The 24,668-nt window shown below is 40.7% G+C and overlaps 1 protein-coding gene across 1 annotated transcript; it reads right to left on the reverse strand.

Annotated features, from left to right (window-relative positions):
• Window positions 1-20,032: 20,032 nt before the first annotated feature.
• On the reverse strand, window positions 20,033-24,383 carry LOC121399734. The gene is made up of 3 exons (XM_041581290.1): window positions 24,170-24,383; window positions 20,373-20,759; window positions 20,033-20,247 (listed from the first exon to the last, which is right to left on the reverse strand). The coding sequence occupies exons 1-3, from the start codon at window positions 24,381-24,383 to the stop codon at window positions 20,051-20,053; spliced, it is 798 nt and encodes a 265-aa protein (XP_041437224.1). The 3' UTR covers window positions 20,033-20,050.
• Between the last annotated feature and the right edge of the window lie 285 nt (window positions 24,384-24,668).

Below are 24,668 nucleotides of genomic sequence, written 5' to 3' on the forward strand. Positions count from 1 at the left end.
CAGCACAAACTGCCCTTGAACTACATTTTGTACAGCAGTTATGGTGCAATGCAAGCAGTATATGACACAGTGGAGCCAGCTGCACTTCTATGATAAATGAGTTTGCTCTTGTGACATTGTAAACTAATAAAAACACTGCTTGAATACAAATATCGCATGGAAATGTCTGCAACAAACTTCTGGTTGTAAGAAAATGCATAGCCTTCTGCTAATGTAATATAATTAATAATGGCACAGAAGGATTGTGTAAAAAAAACAATAAGGCGGTGGGTACTTAAAGAATCCATAGACACCATGTAAATATAATGACTTACATCTCTGGCAGAGCCTTATGCGTTTTGTTGCCAGATGACATGTAATCATAGGCTCATAGTGCTGTTTGGCACAAAACGCGTTATTTTTAATATTTTTCACTATATTTATTTTGACTATGTCAGTGTGGCTATAAGCATGGCTGTATTTACAATATAGACACCAAGGTTCTGTGCCTAGGGTGGTAACTTTAGGGGGGGGGCACCCACTGGTGCCTTCCAAAAACAATTCTCCCCCAGCCCACATGGATACATTCAGTTAAATCTGAAATGTTGGGGGATTGTACCCCTCTCTTAGTGATCAATACATGTATAGACTATTCTTTATACAGTATATATTTTATACGTACAGAAGCTTTGTCTGCACCTTCTAACTGCTACAGAATCTTTATTATGTGCATAACTGTAATGATAGTAATTAATGTAATAATGTGTATTATGAGTTTGTGTAGATATGCCCCTGGGTATGTGCTTGCATGCATCTCTTACAAGTGTATGGATAATTACCATTAATACACACAAACACACTCTCTCTCGCTCGCTCTCTCTTAATGCAACTGCCACAGGCAGGCAAAGGGAGGTAGAGGCCAAGCACTGGGAAATGAAGGGGTGTGAGTGGGAGATGTAAGGGGGTGGGAGATAGGGGAAGATGCTGCCTTTTCTAATCAAATACACATCAGTTCCTATGGAAACTACAGGGTGAGCCATATATTCTAAAAGGCAGGAGAAGATTCCATTGCAAATATATTATAGTTCTATATATGTATACAGTGTGTATGGATTTTGCCCACTCATCCATACACATATTTTATGCCATATTTAACATTGCTCTTTTGCTCTGAAATAATATTTATGTTTCTGTTATAACAGAAACAAACAGTACATTCAAGCACGTAGGAACAAAGAAAAATAGGTCATAAGCCTGTGTTGTGACAACTTTTAATTTTTTTGTGAGAATACTCCAAAATTATCTTTTGTCCTTTAGTAAATATGCCACTAGGTGCTAATATATAGCCTTATATATACTAGGAATGTCCTATATCTGCACCCAGGTATGGATTGGAAATGTGGAAAGGCTACAAAAGGCAAGACCTAGGGCAAAATTGGAATTAAAAAAAAGAAAAAAAACTGCAAAGCCGATGTACTGTAAGTATTACCACTTTTGCCATCCCTGGTAACATGTGGGGCACCAGCACTGCCCCTAAGAAGCTCAACTTGGCTCATGGCAAGACCGCCTGTGTCAACGGGTTGATCAGCAGGAACATAAGATCACTTCTATGTAATCATCTGTGTTCATTTCTTTTGAATGGATAATGTGATAGGATTACATCTCTGCACTCACTTAAAAATCTAGTTTATTGGGTGGCCAAATCAGTCAAACAAGTGCATCTTTGCCTAATTTGGCCACCCACACTCTGGGCCACAAACCGCAGACCACAGAGTCCCAGCAAGTGATAATAGCATCAATGTGCTGAAGTGGCCCTTACCTGCAGGGCCGCTCCTGCCATGAGGCAAGGTGAGATTGTTGCCTCAGGCAGCAGCGAGCGGCCAGTTGCAAGTGGTGGCAAAAAGCCGCCTCTTGTAACTTTAAGACGCATTTCCGGGTTTTAACCCAGAAATTCAGCTCTGCTACTGCAAAGAGCGCAATTGCACTCAACGCAGTAGCGATGCTGCCCCCTTTTGACCCGCTCCGATGCTGATTTTTAAGCGCGGAGAGGAAGAGAGGGGGTGGCATCTGGGCTCAGAATCGGCGCTGCTTACCTGAAAGGATTTTCAAACTTGTCCAATATATATCTGGCTGATTTTTGGGAAGGTACTGGTTGGGCAGGCCTTCCCAGGAGCCCCAAACATAAGTCAATAAACTGGCACTCAGAATAAAGGCAATCTTCCAGCAGGCTGTTCAAAAAGTAGAAAAGGTTTATTGTGTCCGCAGCCTTACACGTTTCGTGTTTACAAACACTTAGTCATAGGCCTCAGGGAGGTGCACCTGGGCCACTTCCAAAATGTGGTGAGTGATAACTATACTTTGTTTGCGGACCCCTATCCCAGTTTATCTCATAAGTCAAGAAGCTGCCAATTTGGTGGCTTAGTTGGCAGTTTTTATTGGCTATTGTACGGCCAACTTAAGTGGGTTTCACTGGGTTGGGGCAGGACAAAGTCCAACCGAAGAAGGAACAATGTAGTTACTGTAGGAGAAAAAAGCTGTGCAGATGTTTTTTTTTTTTGCAAATCAATGGGGTCAGTCCTATAACTGGCTGATCAAGTTCTGGCTATGACCAGAGCTAGACGTATCCTTTCCTGACCACTGTTACACTGCCACTACCCAGGGTTTCTTTGTATGAAACTATTTTTCTGATGCAATAGTTCTGCTAATGTGGTATGTTTGGTGATGATTCATTTGCCAATTGATGGCATTATGTAATGTAAGCACTCCCACAGCAATGATTGCATCATAATTGCCACTTTTATATATTCACCTGCTTGCTTCATTTCCTTGATTTCCAGACACTTTTATTAGCTCTTCTATCCCAGGTTTACTCTATATTTATTACCATGATCTAGCACAAGCAGATCTGTAAAACAGTTACCCTACTGCTATATCTTATGGTAGTGTTAAAAGGGAACCCCTCCAACTACCTCTGAAGTCCAGGGTTCCCACAATGACCTGTGTTACACATTCAGGCCCGCATATGACTCTCCTGACAAAATTACAACCGAAATTCAAAAGGATTGAAGTATCAGTGGATTTTCTCAATTTCAATGCATTCGTCAAAATTCCAGTGATCCCTTAGCATATTACATCCTTAGCCTCCACTCAAATGCCCTAAGTGAATGGGTCACTAAGGGGGGCATTTATTAAAACTGAAATGAAAATTCATCCAATTTTTTTTATTAAAACAAAGTTAACCTCCCATCCACAAATTTAACTCATTTATCAAAAAATCAGCTAGAAAAAGTCGGTGCAGGAAAAATCTTGACAAAATCATATGACAATTTTAATCGTACAACTTTTTCCAACTTGATGGCCAGATCATACGATTTTTTCGAGCTGACATACGAAAACCCTGACTATTTTGGATTTTCGTACAAAAACCAGCACAGATCATTATGTCAAGAAACATCTTCAGATTGTAAAAGGGACATCTGACATTGACTTCTACATGACCGACAGGTTTTAGATGGAGTCATTTCGGATTCAGATTTTTAGCAGCTTTGGAATATAATAAATCTCTAAGAATTGGAGTTTTTTCCTCTAAATAATTGAGTTTCCCCCCTAAATAATTGAGTTTTCCCCCTAAAAAACTCGACCAGAAGTAATCGAGGATTCATAAATAGGCCACTAATACTGATATTGATGCCAGGAACAGAAGTGACATTATATGCAAACAAACGCAGTGATTTTCCAAACTGTCGTAGTCACGGAGTACCAGCAAATATAAAACATCTATTTATTGAAAATTGTTAAAAAATGACAATAGAGCATGATGAGCCAAATAGCTCCATAGCTTTGACGCGTTTCGTGGACAAACCACTTGCTCAAAAAGCTCAGTGATTTTCCAAACCTGGACAGTAATTGGAATCCATATTGCCCATCACAACAATCAGGCACTGCTTAGCTGATACCTACAATTACATTGAAATTCTGAAGGGGAAGGGGGGAGACTGCATTTTTGCAGTTTGCATTTTGCAGCCCTATAAGAACGAAAGAAACTCTGTGTAGATCAATGGGTCAGTTTCTAATACATATTCTAAATGTTTAAAAAAAAATACATATTCTAAATGTTTCACAAAAAAAAAAAGTTTATTGTAATTTTTGAGACTAAATATTTAAGGAAATTCCAGAGCAGGTGTTAATGCAAACATTTGCTTAGCAATAATGAGTGATGTAATAATTACCAGCGAATGATTTCACATTGCGTGCATCAATAAACATTCGCAAAAACGAAATTACTTTAGATTTTTAAATACATTTAAATACATTCCCCATTATATGTCTAGTCAGCACAAAATACTCTGTATCCCCCTGTAGCTGACATATTTAATTTAATGCACTGACTGGCATCAGAGAAAGTTCTTTTTTTATGTCTTCTTTGCAGTCTTCTCTAATGATCTAATTAGGGATGTGTAAAGCACCTGGCAATGTGTGAAATTAGCAGATAGACCACACAGCACTGGAGAGTTACACAAGGAAGTCATTAACATGCTCCTCACAGGCACATGGACTGTATATACGAGGGGCTTGAAAAGGAGATCTAATGCATGTGATTCTCCCTCCCACTGGCTGCCAGGTGGACACATTTTGCTGACACACATGGCAGAATTAGAAATATCAGGCAGAACATTTTTGGGTTACTCACAATTGTACTATAAATGTTTTTTTCCCTCTCTTAAATAGGGCAAAGGAGGAGGAAGGAGGCTGTATTAAACTTAGGAAATTGCTTCCTCTGTGGCCATTTCAATGGAAATTGATCTTCTATATCCAAATTTGAGTGTTTTTTGAGATGCTTGGCAGCAGATGGGCATTCAAACCTCTGCTCTAAATATTGGAGGCATTGGCACAAGGAAAAAACAATAGATTTGCACATGATGAAAACATCTGTTTTAATTGACAGATGTAATTGCAATGCTATATATGAATGGGGGTTGTATAAGTTGGTACGGCCCAAGGAAGCCCAGACTGGCAATCTGTGGTTTATGGCAAATGCCACAGGGGCTGCTGCAAGATTCCATAGACACTCACTATATAGCGGGCTGGTGAGGGGTTGTTTGGGCCTCTGAATACTTGATATGCCAGGGCCTGTTTTGAATCCCAGTCCAGACCTGGTCCAAGCAGGGGAGCTCTGCCAATGAGGCGAGCTGAGACGATCGCCTCAGGCGGCGCCAGAGAGGTTTCCAGGGGCGGCAAAAAGCCAGGTTGATCACAAAATTGTACACCACAATTTCTTGTGTGCGATTGATGTGCATGCATGTTCGAAAAGCTTAGAGGGAAACTTCGCCTGGCTGCTAAAAGATACCATAGTCATTATTTATTAGGCTAGGGGGCTGTTTGGGACACTGTGAACTTGAAGTGCTAGGGACTATTTTGAATCTAAAGGTGGCCATACACAGAGAGGTCCACTCATTTGGAGAGGTTGACAAACAAGCGGATCTCTCCCCGATACTGATCCAATCGTGGGCTGTAGGGCCCAACGATCGGATCATAATGCAGGACTACAGGCGGTCGGATCGCGGGATTGCATCACCGAGCAGATGTGGTCCGCGATCTGACGGGATTTTTAACCCTACCCGATCAACATCTGCCCCAACTTTTGGCCAGATATCGATTGGGAAAGCCTCTCGGAGGGCCCCATACACGGGCCAATAAACTGTCGACCTGGTCTGTCGGCAGCTTTTATCGGCCCGTGTATGGCCACCTTAAGGGTAGTGCCACACAGGGCTAATTCTCTGCCGTTATACTGGCCTCCGCTCGTTCGTTTATCTGCATGCACAGCTACAGTGTTGGCCTGCGTGCACAAGGAGTGAATTTTGGCATGACAATGCATACTTAACAATAGTAGCTATACAATATAGTTTAATAAAAAAAAAAACTTCAATCAAAAGTGTATAAAATATATGCAGCAGAATGGGGAGAAGCTACCAGGAAGCTGATACCATTAGCCTTTTAAGCCAGACCTAGTGTGTGCTATTGAGGAGCTCATGTAAAAAAGGATTTCACAATGCATTGTAAGATGCCTATAGTCACACCTGAGCGTGTTGTGTTTGTTGTGTTGTGTAACCGGCAGAAAGAAGCCTTCAGTGCCATTAGCCTTATGGTGATTTTGAGTGATTGGCTGCATGAGAATTGTAGCTCAGTGGGTATGGGACAATATAATCAAAATTTCTGCCCATTCACATTAAACAGTTCATAGGAAGAAGCTGCTGGCAGATATAAGACTTGTCATAGAATGCTATGCCCTGTATACAAGCACTTGGCCCTTGCCTTGTGCTTTAATTTATTCATAAAACACCTTAGTAAATTTCTATCAATGTCCTTGTAATTTACAAAACAAACAAAGACCATAGTGCGCTACTGTATATAACGAAAGATGGAATGGTCAGTGAGTAATTCACTGCACTGAACCTCTGTAAAGAGTTTACTTTACATCTCCTTTGTCAAATTCATGTGACCTACTGTACTCAGACAGCTGTTATGTCCTTGTTCAGTCTAAGGGCAAAGTTCCTTTTAGGGTGGTGTGCAGTGAGTATGTGGGCTTTCTGCTAATGCACTTTTTACTAAGTACATTTATAATATCCTGTTGGGGTTTAAATTAGTTATTGGTTTAAAATAACAAGAACATCAACCTGAAATAACAGTGCAAACAACATTTGTATAGAACATACGTACTATTGGGCCCAGACCTTCTAAAATGCCTATACCAGTACTTGCTCTTCCCCATTATTCATAACGCTGCAAACATTTGTAGAATGCAGACAGTCATTGCATTATTATGAGCCTGGTGCAATTCTGTCATTGTGTTATGAAGGCTCTGCTAGTGGGCACAGATATCTACTGGGAGTAAATTGTATTAAATAAAGGGACTCCTAAAAACCTGGCACTTGGCTTACTGGCTGTCTGTGCTGCTGGCTCCTTAGCATATAGGGGATCCTACAGCAAACACGTTAGGAAATTAATCATTATGTGAAATACATACCTCCCAACATTTTGGAAAACAGAAAGAGGGACAAAAAGATCTGCCATGCGGAACATGGTGACATATTTGACCACACCCATTTGTGTGGCCACCCCCCCTAATTACCATGTTCATTTTACAGAATATGGCAGGTTATGAAAGTTTGAACATATTTCTGGGGTTTTTATGTGTTATTTTTTTATGTGTACTGTTTTGCTAATGAAGGTGAATTGCCCTTCACAGTTTCCCCAAGAGACTTGTTTATCTTAAATAGTAACAAAAGTAACATTTGCACAAATGTGCACCTGCCACATATTCTGGGCTCTCTGCCAATTAAGTTAGAAACATTGCATCTTTTTCTGCCGTTTCAGTGCAGGTGATCAAAGAGAAAGTCGGGACATCAGTAACAAACTCGGGACTGTGGGTTGAGCTGTCAAAATCGGGACTGTCCTGCGAAAAACAGGACATTTGGGAGGTATGGAAATATAAAGCAGCAATGGATGTTGCATTATAAAGATCTAGAGGTGTTTGTTCCCATTGCTGTGATCAGGGGTTCTAGGGTGGGTATAAATTAAGTTGCCATTTTACCATCCTTGAAGCTATGGAATGGGGGTGATATATTTTCATATGGTCCTCCATACACCCTTCCTTTTTCAACTTCCCTGTATGGGGACCTCTATATTAAATGTATTCAGGACACATATACCTTCCCAAATCTTGTCCTTTTGGAAACAGTAAATAAAACAAAACTGAGCAGTAATTGACTGTACACTAATGTTGTGATAAACAATAAAAATTTATTGAAGTAAAATAAAACAAAATTGCTAGGGTCCTAGATGGCAGTTATCTTTGCACCATTCAGATATTCAGGCACTGCTTTTGCCTTTGATGTGTTTGTATCTGGGGTGGCTGGTCTACCCTGCCTTCTTGCATACTAAGACAAGTCATCTCTATACACAAATCCACATCTACAGATACACAAACAAACACATAGGGACATGCAACACCGTCAGGTGCTCAACACAAATAATGCATTTGTCATGTCTGTGCAACCACCTGCTCCTAGTTTTATTGCTCCATGTGACTACAAGCATTTGACTTAATACACCAAGAATGAGTCATCTGCATCTCGCTAGTATGGGCCTGTATGAATAGTTACCAGGTTATAGCTGGGGTGATTTATAATTCAGTTACATAGGTAAAGTCAGTATTATTTTTGGCAATAGGAAGTATATTGTTATGGAGGGAAGGTCAACTGGTGTCTTCCAAAAAAAGTACAGTTTACTGTATCATAAATGAGTAAGTGTACAATGGATCCAAGTGAACATTATCTTGTACTATAAATGGTTTCCAAATACCATTCAATACCATCATGGCACCTATTCAAGTTCTATTAGACAGAACATAAAAGGGTATTCTCAAATTATAACAGAATGAAGCGCTTACTTACCAAGGGTTTCCCCCCCCCCCCAATATAACAGAAACAGTAAATGACAAAACAGATGGCAGCTTTCAATCAAGCAATGTCTAATTGGAAGCTCCTGTTAGTTCGGGCAAATTTAATCTTGAAACGCATAAGGTTTATAGTTCAATAGAGATCAAATCTCATTTGCAGTGGAAGTTCCAGCATTTTTATTTGCATACTGAAGCAGACACAGGCTGCTATATCAGAAGGTTGATTTGCTGTTAGACTGGTTAGCGTAACATTGAGGCTAAGGAAACTATGGGCCTTAATTGCCAATTTTTTTGTACATTGCACAGTGTGTTTGGCTGTGTGCAAATATCCACAGGCCTCTGTGCTCCCTTTCATTGCACTGAGACCCATGACATGGCCTCGGGATCCAGCACTCACTGTATTAGCTAGCACAGGATCTAAGAGATGTGGGCAAGGGAGTCATTTGCATGTGCAAGGTAGCGGCCCTGTCCTTACCTCCTGGCCTATTAAGAGAAATACACCCCAAAACATTAGTTTTGATGTTCTTTTTGCTTTCCAATTTCCAATTAGTAAATCTGTTTTGTACTGTACATACTGTAACTGCATTCATTTGTGTGGTCATTAGCTGAACTGGCTGTATACTTTCCCCAAACAGCATTGGACTGGGCATTGGGAGCCCACCGGGGCTGCAACACCAAGGGACAGATTTATAAAGGTTTAATTAAATGTCAAAACTGTTCAATTCGGCTTGGGAGTTATTCAAATTCGAGACTTATCATACTCTGGCCCTTTAAGAACTCAAATTCGACTATTCACCTGCCGAATTGCTGTTTAAGTCAATGAGAGCTGTCCAGGGATCAATTTGGAGTTGTATGCAGCCTTCCTGACATCAAGAATTTTTCAGAGAAAAAAACTCGAACCGAGTTTTTAAAATTAGAATCAAATTTGATTCGAATTAGATATGAGTTTTCGGGTCAATCCTATTCACCCAAGTTGAAAAAATTTGATTTCTATAATAAATTTCAATTTGTCAAATTGCGAGTTCATGGGAGTTTATGGGAGTTTTAAAAAACTCACATGAATTTGAAATTCAACCTTTGATAAATGTGCCTTCCCGGGCCATCCTGGCAGCCACCAGCTCCCTCTCGACTTCCAAACCAACCCCACCCCACACACACATGTTGCGCCATGTCATGACGTGTACGTGTCACTTGTTTCTTCTTTTAAATTTTTACAGAGGGGCTGCCGATTGGGGGGGGGCAGACCTGGACCGGTGGAGACCCACCTGTTTTTTCCCCCCAGTTTCCGACCCTGTCCCCAAAGTGTCCACAGCTGGGACTTGGCAAACTGGTCAGTAATTTACTTGGGCCCTGACAGCCGGTGCCATAGAATTCCTGATGTGTGGCAGGTAAGTAGCTGAATGGCTGGCTCTGCCCATGCTTGATAAAGGGGTTGTCCCCGAAACGTTGCATGCCGCATTGAATAAATTTAAGGCAAGGGTTTCACCCTGCAAGTATTACTTGAGTGCCAGTGAATTTTTCTTCGTCTGCCCATTTGTGACCAGCTCTACAAACACTGTGAAATAATTAAGACAGACAATTATATTAAGTTTAGTGACTAAGTGGCCAAAACGTGAAACTATTATTATTTGTTTATATAATGCAATCAAAGTTATCTACACCACACACTAGGCTCTATTTCACCAGAAGCCAATTAACTACCCATTAAGGGGCAGATTTATCAAGGGTTGAATTTCGAGTTAATGGGAAAAAAATTCGAAATTCTAATTTTTTAAAAACTTAAATCGAATTTTAACTATTCCCTAGTCGAATAACACTAAAATAAACTCGATAATTCAAATCTTTAAATTCAAATTTTCACTTCGACCCTCGATAAATCGGCCCCTAAATGTTTTGTAGGAGCGTCTGCTGCAATACTGCATTATGGTAATTTTTTCCAGTGTTTAAAAGTGATAAATTGTTCCCTGTAGCTCGCAGGAGTTGTCTGTCAGCTATGAGGGGATCAGCTGAATATCTCTATATATTACACTAGACTTTATACTAGGGGTATTTTGTAAATTACATCCTTTGAAACGGTGCTTAGTAATTTCTATCACATGACTCACTGGGGGTCATTTATCAACACTGGGCAAATTTTCCCATGGGCAGTAACCCATGGCAACCAATCAAATCGCTGCATTCATTGTTCTACTTGCAGCTGTGTTTAAAATGCTATTCACCGATTGGTTGCTATGGGTAACTGCCCATGAACCCTGCTCCATTATGTAGCACACTTTATTTTTATTATAATATACAAGATTCAGTGTGGCTCATTTATTAGCACAGGTGCTGATACATGAGCCCCACTGAATCTTGTAGGGGGCTCATGTTCCCCAGTGGAACGTTTTACTTCTGCCCTGGTAGGATAGTACAAATCAATGAAAACAGCAGCACTCTGGCGACTGTGTAAAAAGTGAGAATCTTTACTTAAATGCCAAAGGCAACATTTTCGGCTTTACTTCAGCCCTTTGTCAGGCTTGACAAAGGGCTGGAATAAAGCCAGAAACGTTGCCTTTGGCACTTAAGCAGAGATCCTCACTTTTTACACAATCACTGCTTGCATTTATTTATAATAAATAATGTACCTCCTGTTGTAAAATGAGGATATTAGAAACTTTGTCCCTTTATATGGTCGTGTAACTTCTTAGTGACTTATACGAGCCTTTTATTTTACAATAGGGGGAACAATATTCCCTTAATAAAACACCCAGAATAACCTAAACTAATTCATCATTAAAAATGTGTTTTTATTTATTGTTCATATTACCAAGACCAATGGGCTTATGTATATAAACTGTTAAAAGATTGAATTCTATTTTGACAGACTTTGACAGTTAGTGGGGAAATAGAACTACATGTAATCAAAGGAAACTGCAATCTGTGTCAGAATCACTATTATATTGAAACAGAAAAAGTTGATTCAACAGCGGTTACTATTGCAATGAGTTAGATAAGTAGGGGCACTTTCATAATTCATTTTACCACCTAAAGAAAGGTCTGGGGATTGGAGATATTTTCTTTACTGAAATTTTCATCTACTGGGATGTGGAAATTCTTTATCAATAGGGTAAAATAAAGGAATAATAAACCAGTTAAAACAGAAGTGCATAATACATTTGTTGGAAATTAAAAAGTAGGACAAACTGTCTTAGAAATGTGATGTTTTATGTGGATGGTCAGATCAGAACACATTTCTTTTGTAACCTACACTAGTTGCCTTTACAAGCATGTGAAGGCCTAGAAACATATTTATTACTGATCAGTTCTACAATGCAAATTGCACCAGTGCAATACCAACAGCAAACAAAACTAGAAATGCAGCAGTACATACAACTTAAAGTCATTTTTACATCTATAAAAACAAGCCTCATTGCTCATATTCCGCAACTACAAGAATTTAAATGGAAATCAGACTTGACAACTCTCTATGACATCTTACATCAGCCCCAGGCCGCAGATTGCCAGTCCAGGATTGGTTCCAGCCCTGTGGTGGGGGCTATTTTAATCAGGGATGCACCGAATCTAGGATTCGGTTCGGGATTCTGCCTTTTTCAGCAGGATTCAACCAAATCCTTCTGCCTAGCTGAACTGAATCCACATTTGCATATGCAAATTAGGGTCGGGGAAGGAAATTGCATGACTTTTTGTCATAAAAGGAAGTAAAAAATGTTTTCTGCTTCCCACCCCTAATTTGCATATGCAGATTAGGATCTGGTTCATTATTCAGCCGAATCCAAAATAGTGGATTTGGTGCATCCCTAATTTTAATATATTTAATGGCCTTATTAAGAATTAACATTTATCAGGGTTGATTAATTCCCTACATTGCCATAAATACTTTTGGCCATAAAAACTGGCGATTGTCAACAGTGGTGTAACTAGATGTTACTGGGCCCCGCAGCAAATTAATTTTAGGGCCCCCAACATATTGAGAGGTTGCCCTGTTTTAACAATATATATTGTAATGGTTTATTAATTAGGGCCTCATGGGGCCCCTTATACCTCCTGGGCCCCCCTGCAGGTGCAGAGTCTGCTTCCTCTGTAGTTACGCCCCTGATTGTGAAGTTTTTTTATGATCCTTTCCATGGATGGGAAATAAGTAGCAAGGGTTGCTACCGTTTGTGAAAAAATATTCTGGCCTTTTTATCTTTCTTCCCTATTAATAACAACGACATGAAATATGAATGTGCTGACATTCAGAATCATAAAATATAAATGTGTGCATACATAAAAATATCACAGAAGTGATTAATGATAACTATGGGGTCATTGCAATGTATCACCGTCATCTTTATCTTTGTTTTACCACATGTGATCATGGTTTGCCTTTGGTAGCGTCAGTGCCCCTTGCATAAATTCAAAGTCCAGCAGGTATCATTGCTTCTAATATCCACATGTATGTACATTCACATCTGTTTCTCATGCTCAGTGCTACTCTGCAAGTGTCTATGGTACACATATACCTGTTATTTCTGGCTGTGGGTCATAGTGCTCATTTCTACATCATATTTTGTCATGATTATTGTTCCTGATCTTGACCTATATGTTTGGTCAGGTCCTGTTTTTCTGCCTGTTAAATGACCTTTGATGATCCCCAATTATTGATCCCCCCCAGTAATACTGCTGCTCAGGCACAGATTGACAATTGCTAGAGGGGCTGCTGTTAGATGCCATGGACAATCACTATTTATTGGGCTGTTGGGGGGCTGTTTGAGCCTCTTTGTACTTAAATTGCCCCCCCAGAGATTATTTTGAATCCCAGTCCAGATCTGATGCTGCTTGTAACACCCAATGACGTTACAATTGAAAGCCCCTATCGAAAGCCCCTACCTGTCAGTTGTTTAACATGATTCCTCCATCATGTCCATTCTATTGTGACGAAAATCCTGCATTCAAAGTGTGTCTATGAGAACATTCTCACAACATGGACCACATTGTAGGAATTTAGCCAGTGCAGCCAAATGGGCCTGATCAGTTGCCAGAATGCTTCATAAAATTGTAAAAAAGGGCAATGTAAATGGCAACACATGCTCTCTAGAATGTGCTGCATAAACATGGTAATGCCAAATGAAGGCTAATAATGATAAATAAATGATGAAAGGGAAAGTCGTGATGTGACAGAGAGAAATCTAAGTTGTCAGAGTAAAGTGACCAAAACTGTTTGCTTGTGAAAGGAGACGAGTTCAGGGTTGGAATCCAATAATAGTTGTATTCTGTCTGCTTTGCGGTCATATGATATCCTATTGCCAACATTCACTATGTTCATTTAAAATAGCTAAGGTGTCTGTTATAACCTACTGAAGACAGACATTGTTGTGGACATAGACTAAATCAAAAATACCAGTGACTAATACTGCCATCTTGCACAGTTCTGATGTCAATTGAGTAATACGTTGTACTAGAGCAAGGATTTAGGATTTGTGACTGCCCCCTGCTGTACAGTTAAATGCATGGATTATAAAACAGCTTGAGTTTACAAATAAAGAAGAAAAAAAAGCAGTGCTAGTTTACTGTGCAGCATGGAGGTGAAATGGTTAGCACTACAATTTGATTCTAGTTAGGGCACTATCTGCAACGAGTTTTTATGTTCCCCCATGTCTGTGTGGGTTTCCACCTGCACTTCAAAAACCATACAGGCAGATAATATATTTATATGGAACAGCAAGCTCTGTATCTTGTGGATAATCAACGTTTATTTATACATTGCTGTGTGTTCATCTACATTTCGGCCTGCATTGGATCCTTGATAAAAAGTTAAAGTTCGGGTTAAATGAATTCAAATCTACTATACGAAACTATAAACCATCTACAAAGGAACAGCTAAAATAGATAAGGAAAAACCAAAAAAACCCTCCAATATATAGTAGGCATTTTTTTGAGGAAAGCCATAAGGTTCTTGAGATGGTACAGGTGCCATCTGGTCACAATCTTAAACTGAAACTGGCACAATGTGAGAGTTGACTGTTGCAGACACACATGCCACATTGACTAAATGAGAAGTGCAGCCTTGATAGTTACTTATATCATTGGAAGTGATGTAATTTCACCACAGATTGCCCATACGGTCAGGGAATCAGGGACTTTTTGCCCAAAACCCAACCACTTTGCGGGTGTTTCAAGGTTACCTGACCCGATGCAGGTTTCTTCTACAGCCCCATGTTCCAACGCTAACAACATATGAGTGTTTTGGCCACAGCTGTCCTCTGGCAGAAAACAAAAGCAGTTACAGCCAGGGCCGGATTTACATAGTGGGCACCCCTAGACCCACTGCCGTTTGTCGCCCTTGTCCTCTCTCCTTTATTCGTGCAAATTTTCATCATCTGGACCGGAGCAATGGGGATTTAAAAAATGATTGTATTTCCAGCGCATCCCCAGTGTTTTTGAACCAATGTGGGTGTGGTTGGGCAGCATGCCGCCCCCCTAAAATCCTGCCGCCCTAGGTGGCCTTTCCACAAATCCGGGCCTGGTTACAGCACCCTGTCTACCTGTAAGCACTTCTAATGCTGATCAATAGTAAATGCTATATGTGAAGCTAGCTAGCCTCCCATGCAAGGTGTTTTGAGCAAAGGTCTGTCACTGCACTGCGTGCTTCACATTTGGAGCTACTCATTCAGTAACAGCAACAGTGACAGATACAGTTGCTTTGACCTACACTGTTACTGCATATGATAGCAGCATTCAGTTGTGCATCTTACACAAGGTGAATATTCAGCACTCAGCAGCACAGGGATCCCAATACTTACACCTGCCTTATACTTACTATAGCTTAACATCAACTAATTATATTGGGATCTATTTAGTGAATTATAACAGTATCTCCTACATCACAGGTCCCCAACCAGTAGCTTGCGAGCAACAGGTTGCTCACCGACCCCTTGGATGTTGCTCCCAGTGACATAAAAGCAGGTGCTTATTTTTGAATTCCTGGCTTGGAGGTAAGTTTTGGTTTCATAAAAACCAGATGTACTGCCAAACAGAGTCTCAATGTAGGCTGCCAGTCCATATTGGGACTACCAAACAGCCAATCACCGTCCTTCTTTGACATTCTCGTGGACTTTCTCATGCTTGTGTTGCTCTGCAACAATTTTTACAATTAAATGTGGCCCAGATGAACATTCCAGCAGAGAAATGACTGGTTATTGGGCCCCACAACAAGATCACTGGGCCTCTAAACTCTGAGAACAAGACATTTTCCATGAATATATAACGCAATTGCCTATCAGTCCCAAAGGCCCCCCAGCAGTTGCACGGGAGGGGAACTAAACCCCCTTGCTAATAAAAACCCCTATTCTCCATATTCCCCCCCTCCCTGCTCCCCCCGCAAAGGTGTTCACACAAGTAAATGCCCCTAAGCTGGTAATTACCCATTCGGCAATTTCTGTGGCTTTCCTCGCATGCACAATTGTTTGGACCAGAATACGGCAGATACGGCACATACTTACTGACTATTCCAGAAGCGCTGAAGATGGCCCCCGTGAGCCATGACTCTGCAATGAGGGGGTAATTACTTGTTTAGGGGCATTTACTTGAGTGGACACCTGTGCAGGGGGGAGCAGGGAGGGGGGACTATGGAGAGTAGGGGGTAGGGTTTTAATTCTCCTTTAAACATTGCAGCATTAATGTTACACTATGAGACAACATGTGCTAGACACATGCAAAACCTGAATCATGTGGGATGGAGGTGTAGACACTCTCCACATCAACTGTGATCAAAATTGCATGGGAACATTAATTCATGACATCTCCATGGATGGGTCCTGAAAGAATTTTGTAACAAATTTATTTATTCGAACAAATGGTTTCAACAACATTGTATGACATGGTTTCGTTATATCAATGATGTGTTTGCTATTTAGACAGGGGCCCCTTGGACCCAATCTGCTTTTCATGATATCAATACTGCATTGCCCTTTATTAAATTCACCATTCATTTGGATATTGATCATATTGCGTTCTTGGATACTTTGGTTGTGAAAAAAGGGAGGTCTTACTACTGATCTCTTAGTTAAACCTACATACAAAAATACTTTGCTTCACTTTAACTGATTTCCTCCAATGCAAACAAGGAAGTCACTGCCAAAGTCTCAATTCATCAGTGTTAAACGAATCATGTCGGATGAGAATGTTATAACAGAACGAATGGATGTGATGGAGATACCCCTTCTGAGGCAGCAACGGGTGAATGTTGAGAGTTGTGATTCCCTTCTGGACAACTTTATGTAGGACAGACCACTCGGATGATAAAGGAGAGGATACAGGAACACAAGTCTGCTGTTAAATTAAAAAATTAAACCACACTGCTGAGAAAGGCCATGGGGTTCAACAGCTGAAATTCCAGGTAGTGGATAGTGTGCCAAAATTTCACCAAGGAGGTGATTGTGTAAAAGCACTTTTAACTATGTTGATATGCTGTCTGGAGACTTTGGAACCCCATGCTCTTCAGCGGGAGTATGATTTGAACCCCATATTCCGATAAATTGGGTCTTAATGCTTGGGCATTGTTTTTAAATTGGGTTTTAGGTAAAATAAATAAAATACAAATGAAAAAAAAATTTAAACCAATTTTTAGTTTCATTGATTTTACAGATACTTTGTTACGACATTTAAGATTATGGCAGGATTTCTGCAACAAGAGAAAAGATACGGACACTTTGTTTTATATGCAACATTGTAGCTATAAGGATAGGTTTCTTTCTTTTTTTTCTGTTTTGTGAATTGGTGGTTCTCTAAAGTGCCCCATAGATGGCTCTGTGTATAATGGTATAAAACTGTATGACCTTGATGGTTTCAGGAACTTGAAAAAGGGCAGTGTTTCAGCCTGAAACGTTGTTAGTTGTTTGAGATCTGAGCCATGGCTAGCAGGGCCGGGCCAAGGTAGTTTGGCACCCTAGGCAAGGGTTCAGGTTCGGACTGAGAATTAAAATAGGTCCTGGCATTTCAGGTACACAGAGGCTCAATCAGCCCCCACCAGCCCACTAAATAGTGACTTTCTATTGGCCTTTATAGCAGCCCCTTTGGCATTTGCCAGAACCCACAGATTGCCAGTCCGGGCCTGCAAGGATTCCAATCAGCGCCGTCCTGCATTAGTATTTCCTACCTTACCATTATGTTTTTTTATTATTGAATGAAACTTTTCATTTATATAAATATCAATCTGAAAAAAGTACTTACTGATACTCGTTAATTGTCATGTTATGGTGCCATGTACCTGTGCCAGTAGCCATCACTTTGCCCCAATGCAGCATTGCCAGCAGCCATCACACTGCCCCCATGTACCTGTGCCAGTAGCCATTATCCATCAATATTGCCCAAGGCCCAAGTCCCCCATCTGTACCTGTGCCATGTCAGCAGCTATTATGCATCAATATTGACACCAAGGCCCAAGCTCCCCTCATCTGTACCTGTGCCAGCAGCCAATATGATAGCCATCAATATTGCCCCCATGACTGTGCCTGCAGCCATTATGTATCAATAATTAATTGTCCCCAAGTCCCCCCATCTGTACATGTGCCAGCAGCCAATGAGGCTTGAGCCCATATCAATCAATACTGACAAAGTCCTACCTGTACCTATGCCACCCAGCAGCCATTTACTGGCAATGTAGCTGCCGGTAATTTGTAATACCATTTACAAAAGTCCTTGCCCGCCGGTGAAAATGTAAATTTTCTTCGGCTTCTGGTGGTGTGGCCCCACCCCTTTTGCATCACAGCCCTCCAGCTCCGCCCCTTTTTGCACCACGGCACGCCCCTTTAGTTCCCACCCACACCAATGGCCGGTCATTTTTTTTAAAAGGTGGCAACCCTAGTAATCGGACATGGCCCCTGAAATGTATTGTTTTGAAACAGTTAGGGGCATATTTATCAAGGGTCGAATTTCGAAATTGAAAAACTTCAAAATTTTAATTCAAAATGACCAACTGAAATTAAGTCGAAGGTTTTTTGGCTGAAAAGGTCCCTATTTGGCCGATTTCTAAATCTACGTTTTCCCCCAAAATCTTTGATTTTTGAAAGTCCAGCAATTGACTCCAAATAGGTTCTAGAAGGTCCCCCATAGGCTAAAACAGCAATTCAGCAGGTTTTAGATGGAAAATAGCTTGAAATTCGGATTTTTTGAGTTTGAAAATTCACCTCGACCTTTGATAAATCTGCCCCTTAGTGTATCTTTTTAAATGTCATGGTATCTCTTCTATTCCCAAGAAATTCAAACAAATGCATCGTCGATACCCCCAAGACTCCACATTAGTCACTAATAATAAAAGCTGAAATAAAAACGATTTTATTCCAAAAATCTTTTTGGTATATGATAAATTTATTTATTCTGAAAATATATCCACTGAAGCTGATTAAACATTTCAAGTCTTCTAAGCCACTTTCATCCGTCTAACCGGGTTTCTCACTTGATTCCTCTTCTGAACTCGTTTCGCTTTCATATTCTGAGGCGGATTTATCGGATTTATCAGACTCCCAATCATCGGATTTATCAGACTCCGATTCAGTGGACGTAAATTTCGCTTCCTCCTCTTCCTTCTCAGTCGTTGTCTCATCCTCAATATGGACACTATCCTTCATAGATTTCGCTTCCTGCTTTTCGCTCTCACTATCAGTCGTTGTCTCATCCTCAATTTGGACACTATCCTTCCTGCAAACAAAATAAGGACAATACATTCTAATACTCTTCAGAATAAGAGGGACTTTTATCAGACAAATAACCCAATAAACCAACTCGCTTTAATTCTATAGAAAATTCCCAATCATCTTCTTTACTAAAATAATAAGAGCAAATTTGTATTTTGCTAAATAGTTTGTAATAAATTAATTCTTTAAAGGCCTGTGCTAGACATTTCCACCCCACACACATTCCCCTGTTTTTATTTCTGTTAGATACAAATATATAGAATCAAAAGCTTTAAGGAATAAAGCAAATATTCTGCACATTACAAACCATTGAGCTGATTTGGGGGTGTCCTCCTTTGGGGCTTCAACATCCGTGGTTTCATCATCATCATCGTCATCATCATCAAGAAAATAGATACAACTGTAAAAAAAAGGAAACTGTAAGGTTGCTGAACGCTTCCTTAATAGGACACTATAACTAAACATTTGTAATTCTAAGCTGCTGGAAAAGAAATTTCTTTAAATGGGTAGTTTATCTTTAAGTTAACTTTTACTTATACAATGGTTATTTCTAAGCAATGTTTCAATTGGTCTTCATTATTTATTTATTTTTGCTTTATTTTTATGCTTTTAGGCCTTCAAATAGGGGTCACTGACCCCATCTAACAACAAATGCTCTGTAAGGCCTCAAAGTTACTTTGTATTACTCATATTTCTATTCAAGTCCTCTCCTATTCATATTCCAGTCTCAATGCATGGTTGCTAGGGTAGTTTGGACCCTAGCAACCAGATTGCTGAAACCACAAACTGGAGAGTTGCTGAATAAAAAGATAACTCAAAAACCACATATAAAAAAAATGAAAACCGATTGCAAATTGTCTCAGAATATCACTCTGTACATCATACTAAACGTTAATTTAAAGGTGAACAACTCATTTAAAACTCTAGTCACTTGTCTGACTTACCACATAATGGTTGTTATCAGTGCCGATACGGACAGAATTGATAGTACTGCTATCACTACAATAATCGTAGTCCTCCCATGTTTATCATCAAGTAGCATAACAAAATAATCGGTTTGGTTTGAGGCCGTCTCAGCAGTTGTACTCATTATGGATGTCGCCATTACAGTCAGTTTAACGTTCGCACGGGAGGCACCTATATAAAAAGAAAGACGGGTAAGTGACAGCTGATATTTACAACACCACAACTATATAAGAAATATTATCACTTCCATATTATAAAGAATAGAAATAATATAAAGTGATGCATGTAGAGCTCACCTGAGGCTTGCTTTTGGTCTGAAATGGTAGTTTTGGTTTTGGGATAGGCTTCATGCAACCTGCCATCTAGTGCCATCCATACTTCATAAACGCCGGTGTCTTTGGCGTCGATGGAATCGATAATCAAGGTGCAGTTGCCTTTCTTTACAAGAGGTACAAAGAGCCCAAATCTGTGGTCGATCTCTGGGTGCCTTCTGATTCCCTCGCTATTCAGTTGGATGAGAGGGGTGTATTTTCCTTCCTCTAAAGAGAGTTTACCCCATTCCAGTTTTATTTTAGTCATGTCTATCGGATGGACTGGTAGAAATTTACAGGGTACCAGGCTCCGGGTACCTGGCTTCAGGGTCAGGTGTGTTTGCAAAACGTTTAAATTTCGGGTTTTCATAGCTAAAAGAGAGTAAAAAGCAGTGTAAATTTACAGTCGCCACTGATATAAAATGTGTCTCAAAGAGGGCGCCTACATTAGGTAAGATGTTGGCACCAATCCTAATGACTTCAACAACAAAAGCCAGCGGGACAATTGGACAATCAGTGAAAGGGAGTTACAGATGTGGGGCCACCACATGTAAAACCTGTAAGGTCATTTCTACGGGGCCCAGCTTTACATCGACAGTTACAGGAAGGGTCTATCAGAATTATGGTTTCTATAATTGTAATACTAAGGGGGTGGTATATCTACTAGAATGTAAAAGCTGTGAGAAGCAATATGTAGGCCGTACTACACGCTGTTTAAAAGAAAGGATACGGGAGCATTTAAGAGCTATAGACAAAAAGGATGAGGGGTCCCCTATAGGCAAGAATTTTACCTCATGCTCCAAAAAAGGAACACTTGACTTGTTAGTAAAGGTGATAGAACAAGTCAAGACACCCCTAAGGGGTGGTGACCAGGTGAGACTATTGAATCTAAGAGAGGCTTTCTGGATTTTGAAGCTAGAGACTAGACTACCTAAGGGGTAAAATACTAGACATGACATTTCCTATCTATATTGATTTGATTTCGCTAATGGGAATATGTCCCACGCTATACCCTTTAAGTTTTCATACACAATTCGTCCACCTATATATATCTGTGTATACATATTTTCCCAATTTTTACCTAACCATATACTTTTATTATACATCGAACAGAAACTTTAATTAGTTTTTAATGGTCCTATTTCAAGTTATAATTAAACCCTCATACCTATTTAATCAATAGTGGTATCCAACTAACACAGTACTTTAATCAATAGCCATAATCTAATGATAAATATTTATACACCAGGGATATAAATTAACACATGAAGTAACTTGGTTACAGGGATCATTTTAATTAACAGTATGTATTTTAATATGCAAAAGAGGTTTTTCCTCTGGGAGTTTGTTTTTATTATGAGGATTAAAGAAAATATGTTTTTAACAGCAGTGTTGCATTGTGCCCAGCAGGGGTCGCCATGTACCTTTTGTATATAACTTGTCTGTTTTTTGTGATTATATGCCTATGATTAAGGGATTAAGTCCTGAAACTCGTAGAGCTTGAGATCCCTGTGGGGTCTGTAATAAACCTGCCTTTGAATGGAGTGCCGTCTTTCCTTTGGTTGGTGTGAGACAAGCAGTGGGGACGCTGCACTGCAGGCCCGGACTGGCAATCTGTGGTTTCTGGCAAATGCCAGAGGGGCTGCTATAAGGTACCATAGAAAGTCACTATTTAGTGGGCTGGTGGGGGCTGTTTGGGTCTCTATGTGGGCTGATTGGACCTCTGTGTATCTGAAATGCCAGGGCCTATTTTAATTCTCAGTCCGGACCTGCGCTGCAGACAGAGCACCAGCAAGGAACACACGGAGCAGTGCAGAGTGGTCTAATTGGTGTATTTGCAGTTCAATACTCACTTAGTAGAGCACCGTGGCAAGGACTTAAAAGAAGAGTTCTTCTCCAGACATCTCAGATTAAGCACTAACAACTGCACTCAAGCCCATTCTATTTACATATATCCATTTGCAGAAGGCGTCGAAAGTCCCGTGTTCGAGATGTTCCGCCGCTTAATGTTCCTTGTTCGTGATGTCACCAGAGGCCCTGCTAGCAACTTGGAACTAGCAGCGATCTTTCTGGCTGTCTATTAGTAGTTGACACGATGGCCAGCAACGCAGTGTAAATGGGCTTCGGTTTAACCAGGATCAGAGTGAGTTGAGGGGAAGGTCTCTGGTACATAAACTTTATCAAACACACTTTCACAGCTGGGCAGGAACCTATAGCAATCATCACAATAATACACCCATCATGTCTGACGTTTTTTTAGCATTATTTACTTAACATATTACATCTGCTGAGTGTGTCCTGTCCCTGCACTATGCTGTCCTGTCTTGCAATGGTTTCATATTTCTGCACTTTTTGTCTGTTGTCCGGTACATTTATGTTGTGTGTAGCACCATGATCCTAGAGGAACGTTGTTTGTTTCGCTGTGTACTGTACAAACGTATATGGATGAAATGACAATAAACTCACTCTTGACTTGACTTCTTGACTTGATTAGATTTCTTTAGCCAGATGCAGGTAGAGCAGCGATGAAGAAATTGGTTGCCATGGGTTACTGCCCAGGTGCAGAAGTGCCCAGTGTTGATCAATGAGCCTATGTCTTACACAGGACAATATACAAGTATCAACACATGGAGCTGTAAGTAGAGTTGCCACCTTTTCTGGAAAAAAATCCCTTCTTCCTGTATTTTTATATTTCTTTCCCGTGAATGACAATATTAATGACCACCCAGGTGGTAACCCTAGCTGTAAGTTGCAATTGCACAACTAAAGATTACTGGCTTTGCAAATCCATCCCCTGCCGGTTCCTGAATTCTAGGATCTGTAATCTTAAATCCCAGAAATAGAGATTGTGGGCCCTTTGCCAACAGATTCCTTTGTTTACAAAGCTAGAGGTACCCAATGGCCTCCCTTAGGGTAAGGCCAGACGAGGAGATTCGAGGAGATTTTGTCGCCTGGCGACTTATCGCCACGTCTTTTGCGCGACCATCTCCCCGAACTGCCTCAGCGTCTTTTCCCCATAGGCTACAGCCCAAAATCGCCTGCGCTAATGCACACGCGGCAATTCGTTTTCAATAGTCGCCCAAAGTTGCCTCAGTGAGCGCCAGGAAACAAAATCTCCCCGAATCTCCTCGTCTGGCCTTACCCTTATGGGAAACTACAGCCTTGGCAGGGACCAGCCTGAAGTCTTTTTTAATTCTCCTACATACTTTTGGAAGCCCAGCTTTAAGCCCAAATAGGGTTAGATTTAGGAATAAACACTTATTTCCACCAAGGGGGGCCCTAGACAAAATTGGTCCTCAAAGGGGCCTTAAACCAAAAAGACCAAATACAACTGTTGTAAGGTTATCTGTCATTGTAAAAATGCGAGGTAATGGGGAAAGGTAGTGGTACTGGCCTCCTCCACCGCCAGTTATACGTATAGCAAAAAAATTAAAAGCCAATACCTTGATCAAATGTGGGGTGTTCCCAAATTTATTGTCGTGCTCCAGACACGTGAGTCATGTTAACAGTCCACAGGGGACCCAAATCAAGTCAATAAATCAGCTTTGCAACCCCCAATTTCGGTTTAGAAGCATTCACCACATTATATCATAAAATAGGAACGGGGGGACCCATTTGTAGTCCGCAATTTAACAATCCCTCCCGTCTGTGAGTATTAGACTGTGCAAGTCGCCATATGACTGCAACGCAAACTCCGTAACTCATCCTGGTACCCAGGTTCCCCTACGTATTAGAACCAGGTGCCGCCCACAAGTAGGAGGGACTCCCTGTTGCTAGGAGACCTCCAACAAACTGTTCCGGAACCAGAGCTTTGACAAGGTAAAACTGTACAACTATTCGGTTGTCAGAGGCGTACGAAGACAAAGTAGTCCGTTCTACATTGGGTAGTGCAAGGCGGCCATGCCAGGAGAGGAACCGAGTGAGGAGCGCTCCATGGGGAGACGGTTCTACTGCTGCACTAGAGTCTGCTTCCTCTCGGGATCCAGAGTGAGACATCCGGCCGTGTAATAAAATAATCATAGCTCAGCATTTTACAACTCGTTTTGTTTCTGTCAGTGTCATAAGGAAAATAGTTATTTAACATTTAATGTATAAACTTAGTTTGATGTAGGTTGGGAGGACATTATCCCCTGGCATGGCACCGGTTTTACTTCAATACTCCTTTTTACACTTCTCTGGAATATGTTGGTACATCCATCTGATGAGGATTGTGTATCAGTGACATCACTACATGTTACTGGGCCCCACAGCAACATCATTTGAGGGGCCCCAGAACTCTGC

The sequence above is a fragment of the Xenopus laevis genome, chromosome 2L (genome assembly GCF_017654675.1).
Source record: "Xenopus laevis strain J_2021 chromosome 2L, Xenopus_laevis_v10.1, whole genome shotgun sequence".
In the NCBI taxonomy this organism is placed as follows: Eukaryota; Metazoa; Chordata; class Amphibia; order Anura; family Pipidae; genus Xenopus; species Xenopus laevis.

Excerpts from the sequence above, each read along its gene's own strand:
- LOC121399734 (XM_041581290.1), bottom strand. The coding sequence starts at position 24,383 with ATGTCTCACTCTGGATCCCGAGAGGAAGCAGACTCTAGTGCAGCAGTA. Across the intron at positions 20,760-24,169 it reads TCCGGAACAGTTTGTTGGAG|CTATGAAAACCCGAAATTTA; the intron begins GTCTCCTAGCAA and ends ACTCTCTTTTAG. Across the intron at positions 20,248-20,372 it reads AGACCAAAAGCAAGCCTCAG|GTGCCTCCCGTGCGAACGTT; the intron begins GTGAGCTCTACA and ends CTTTTTATATAG.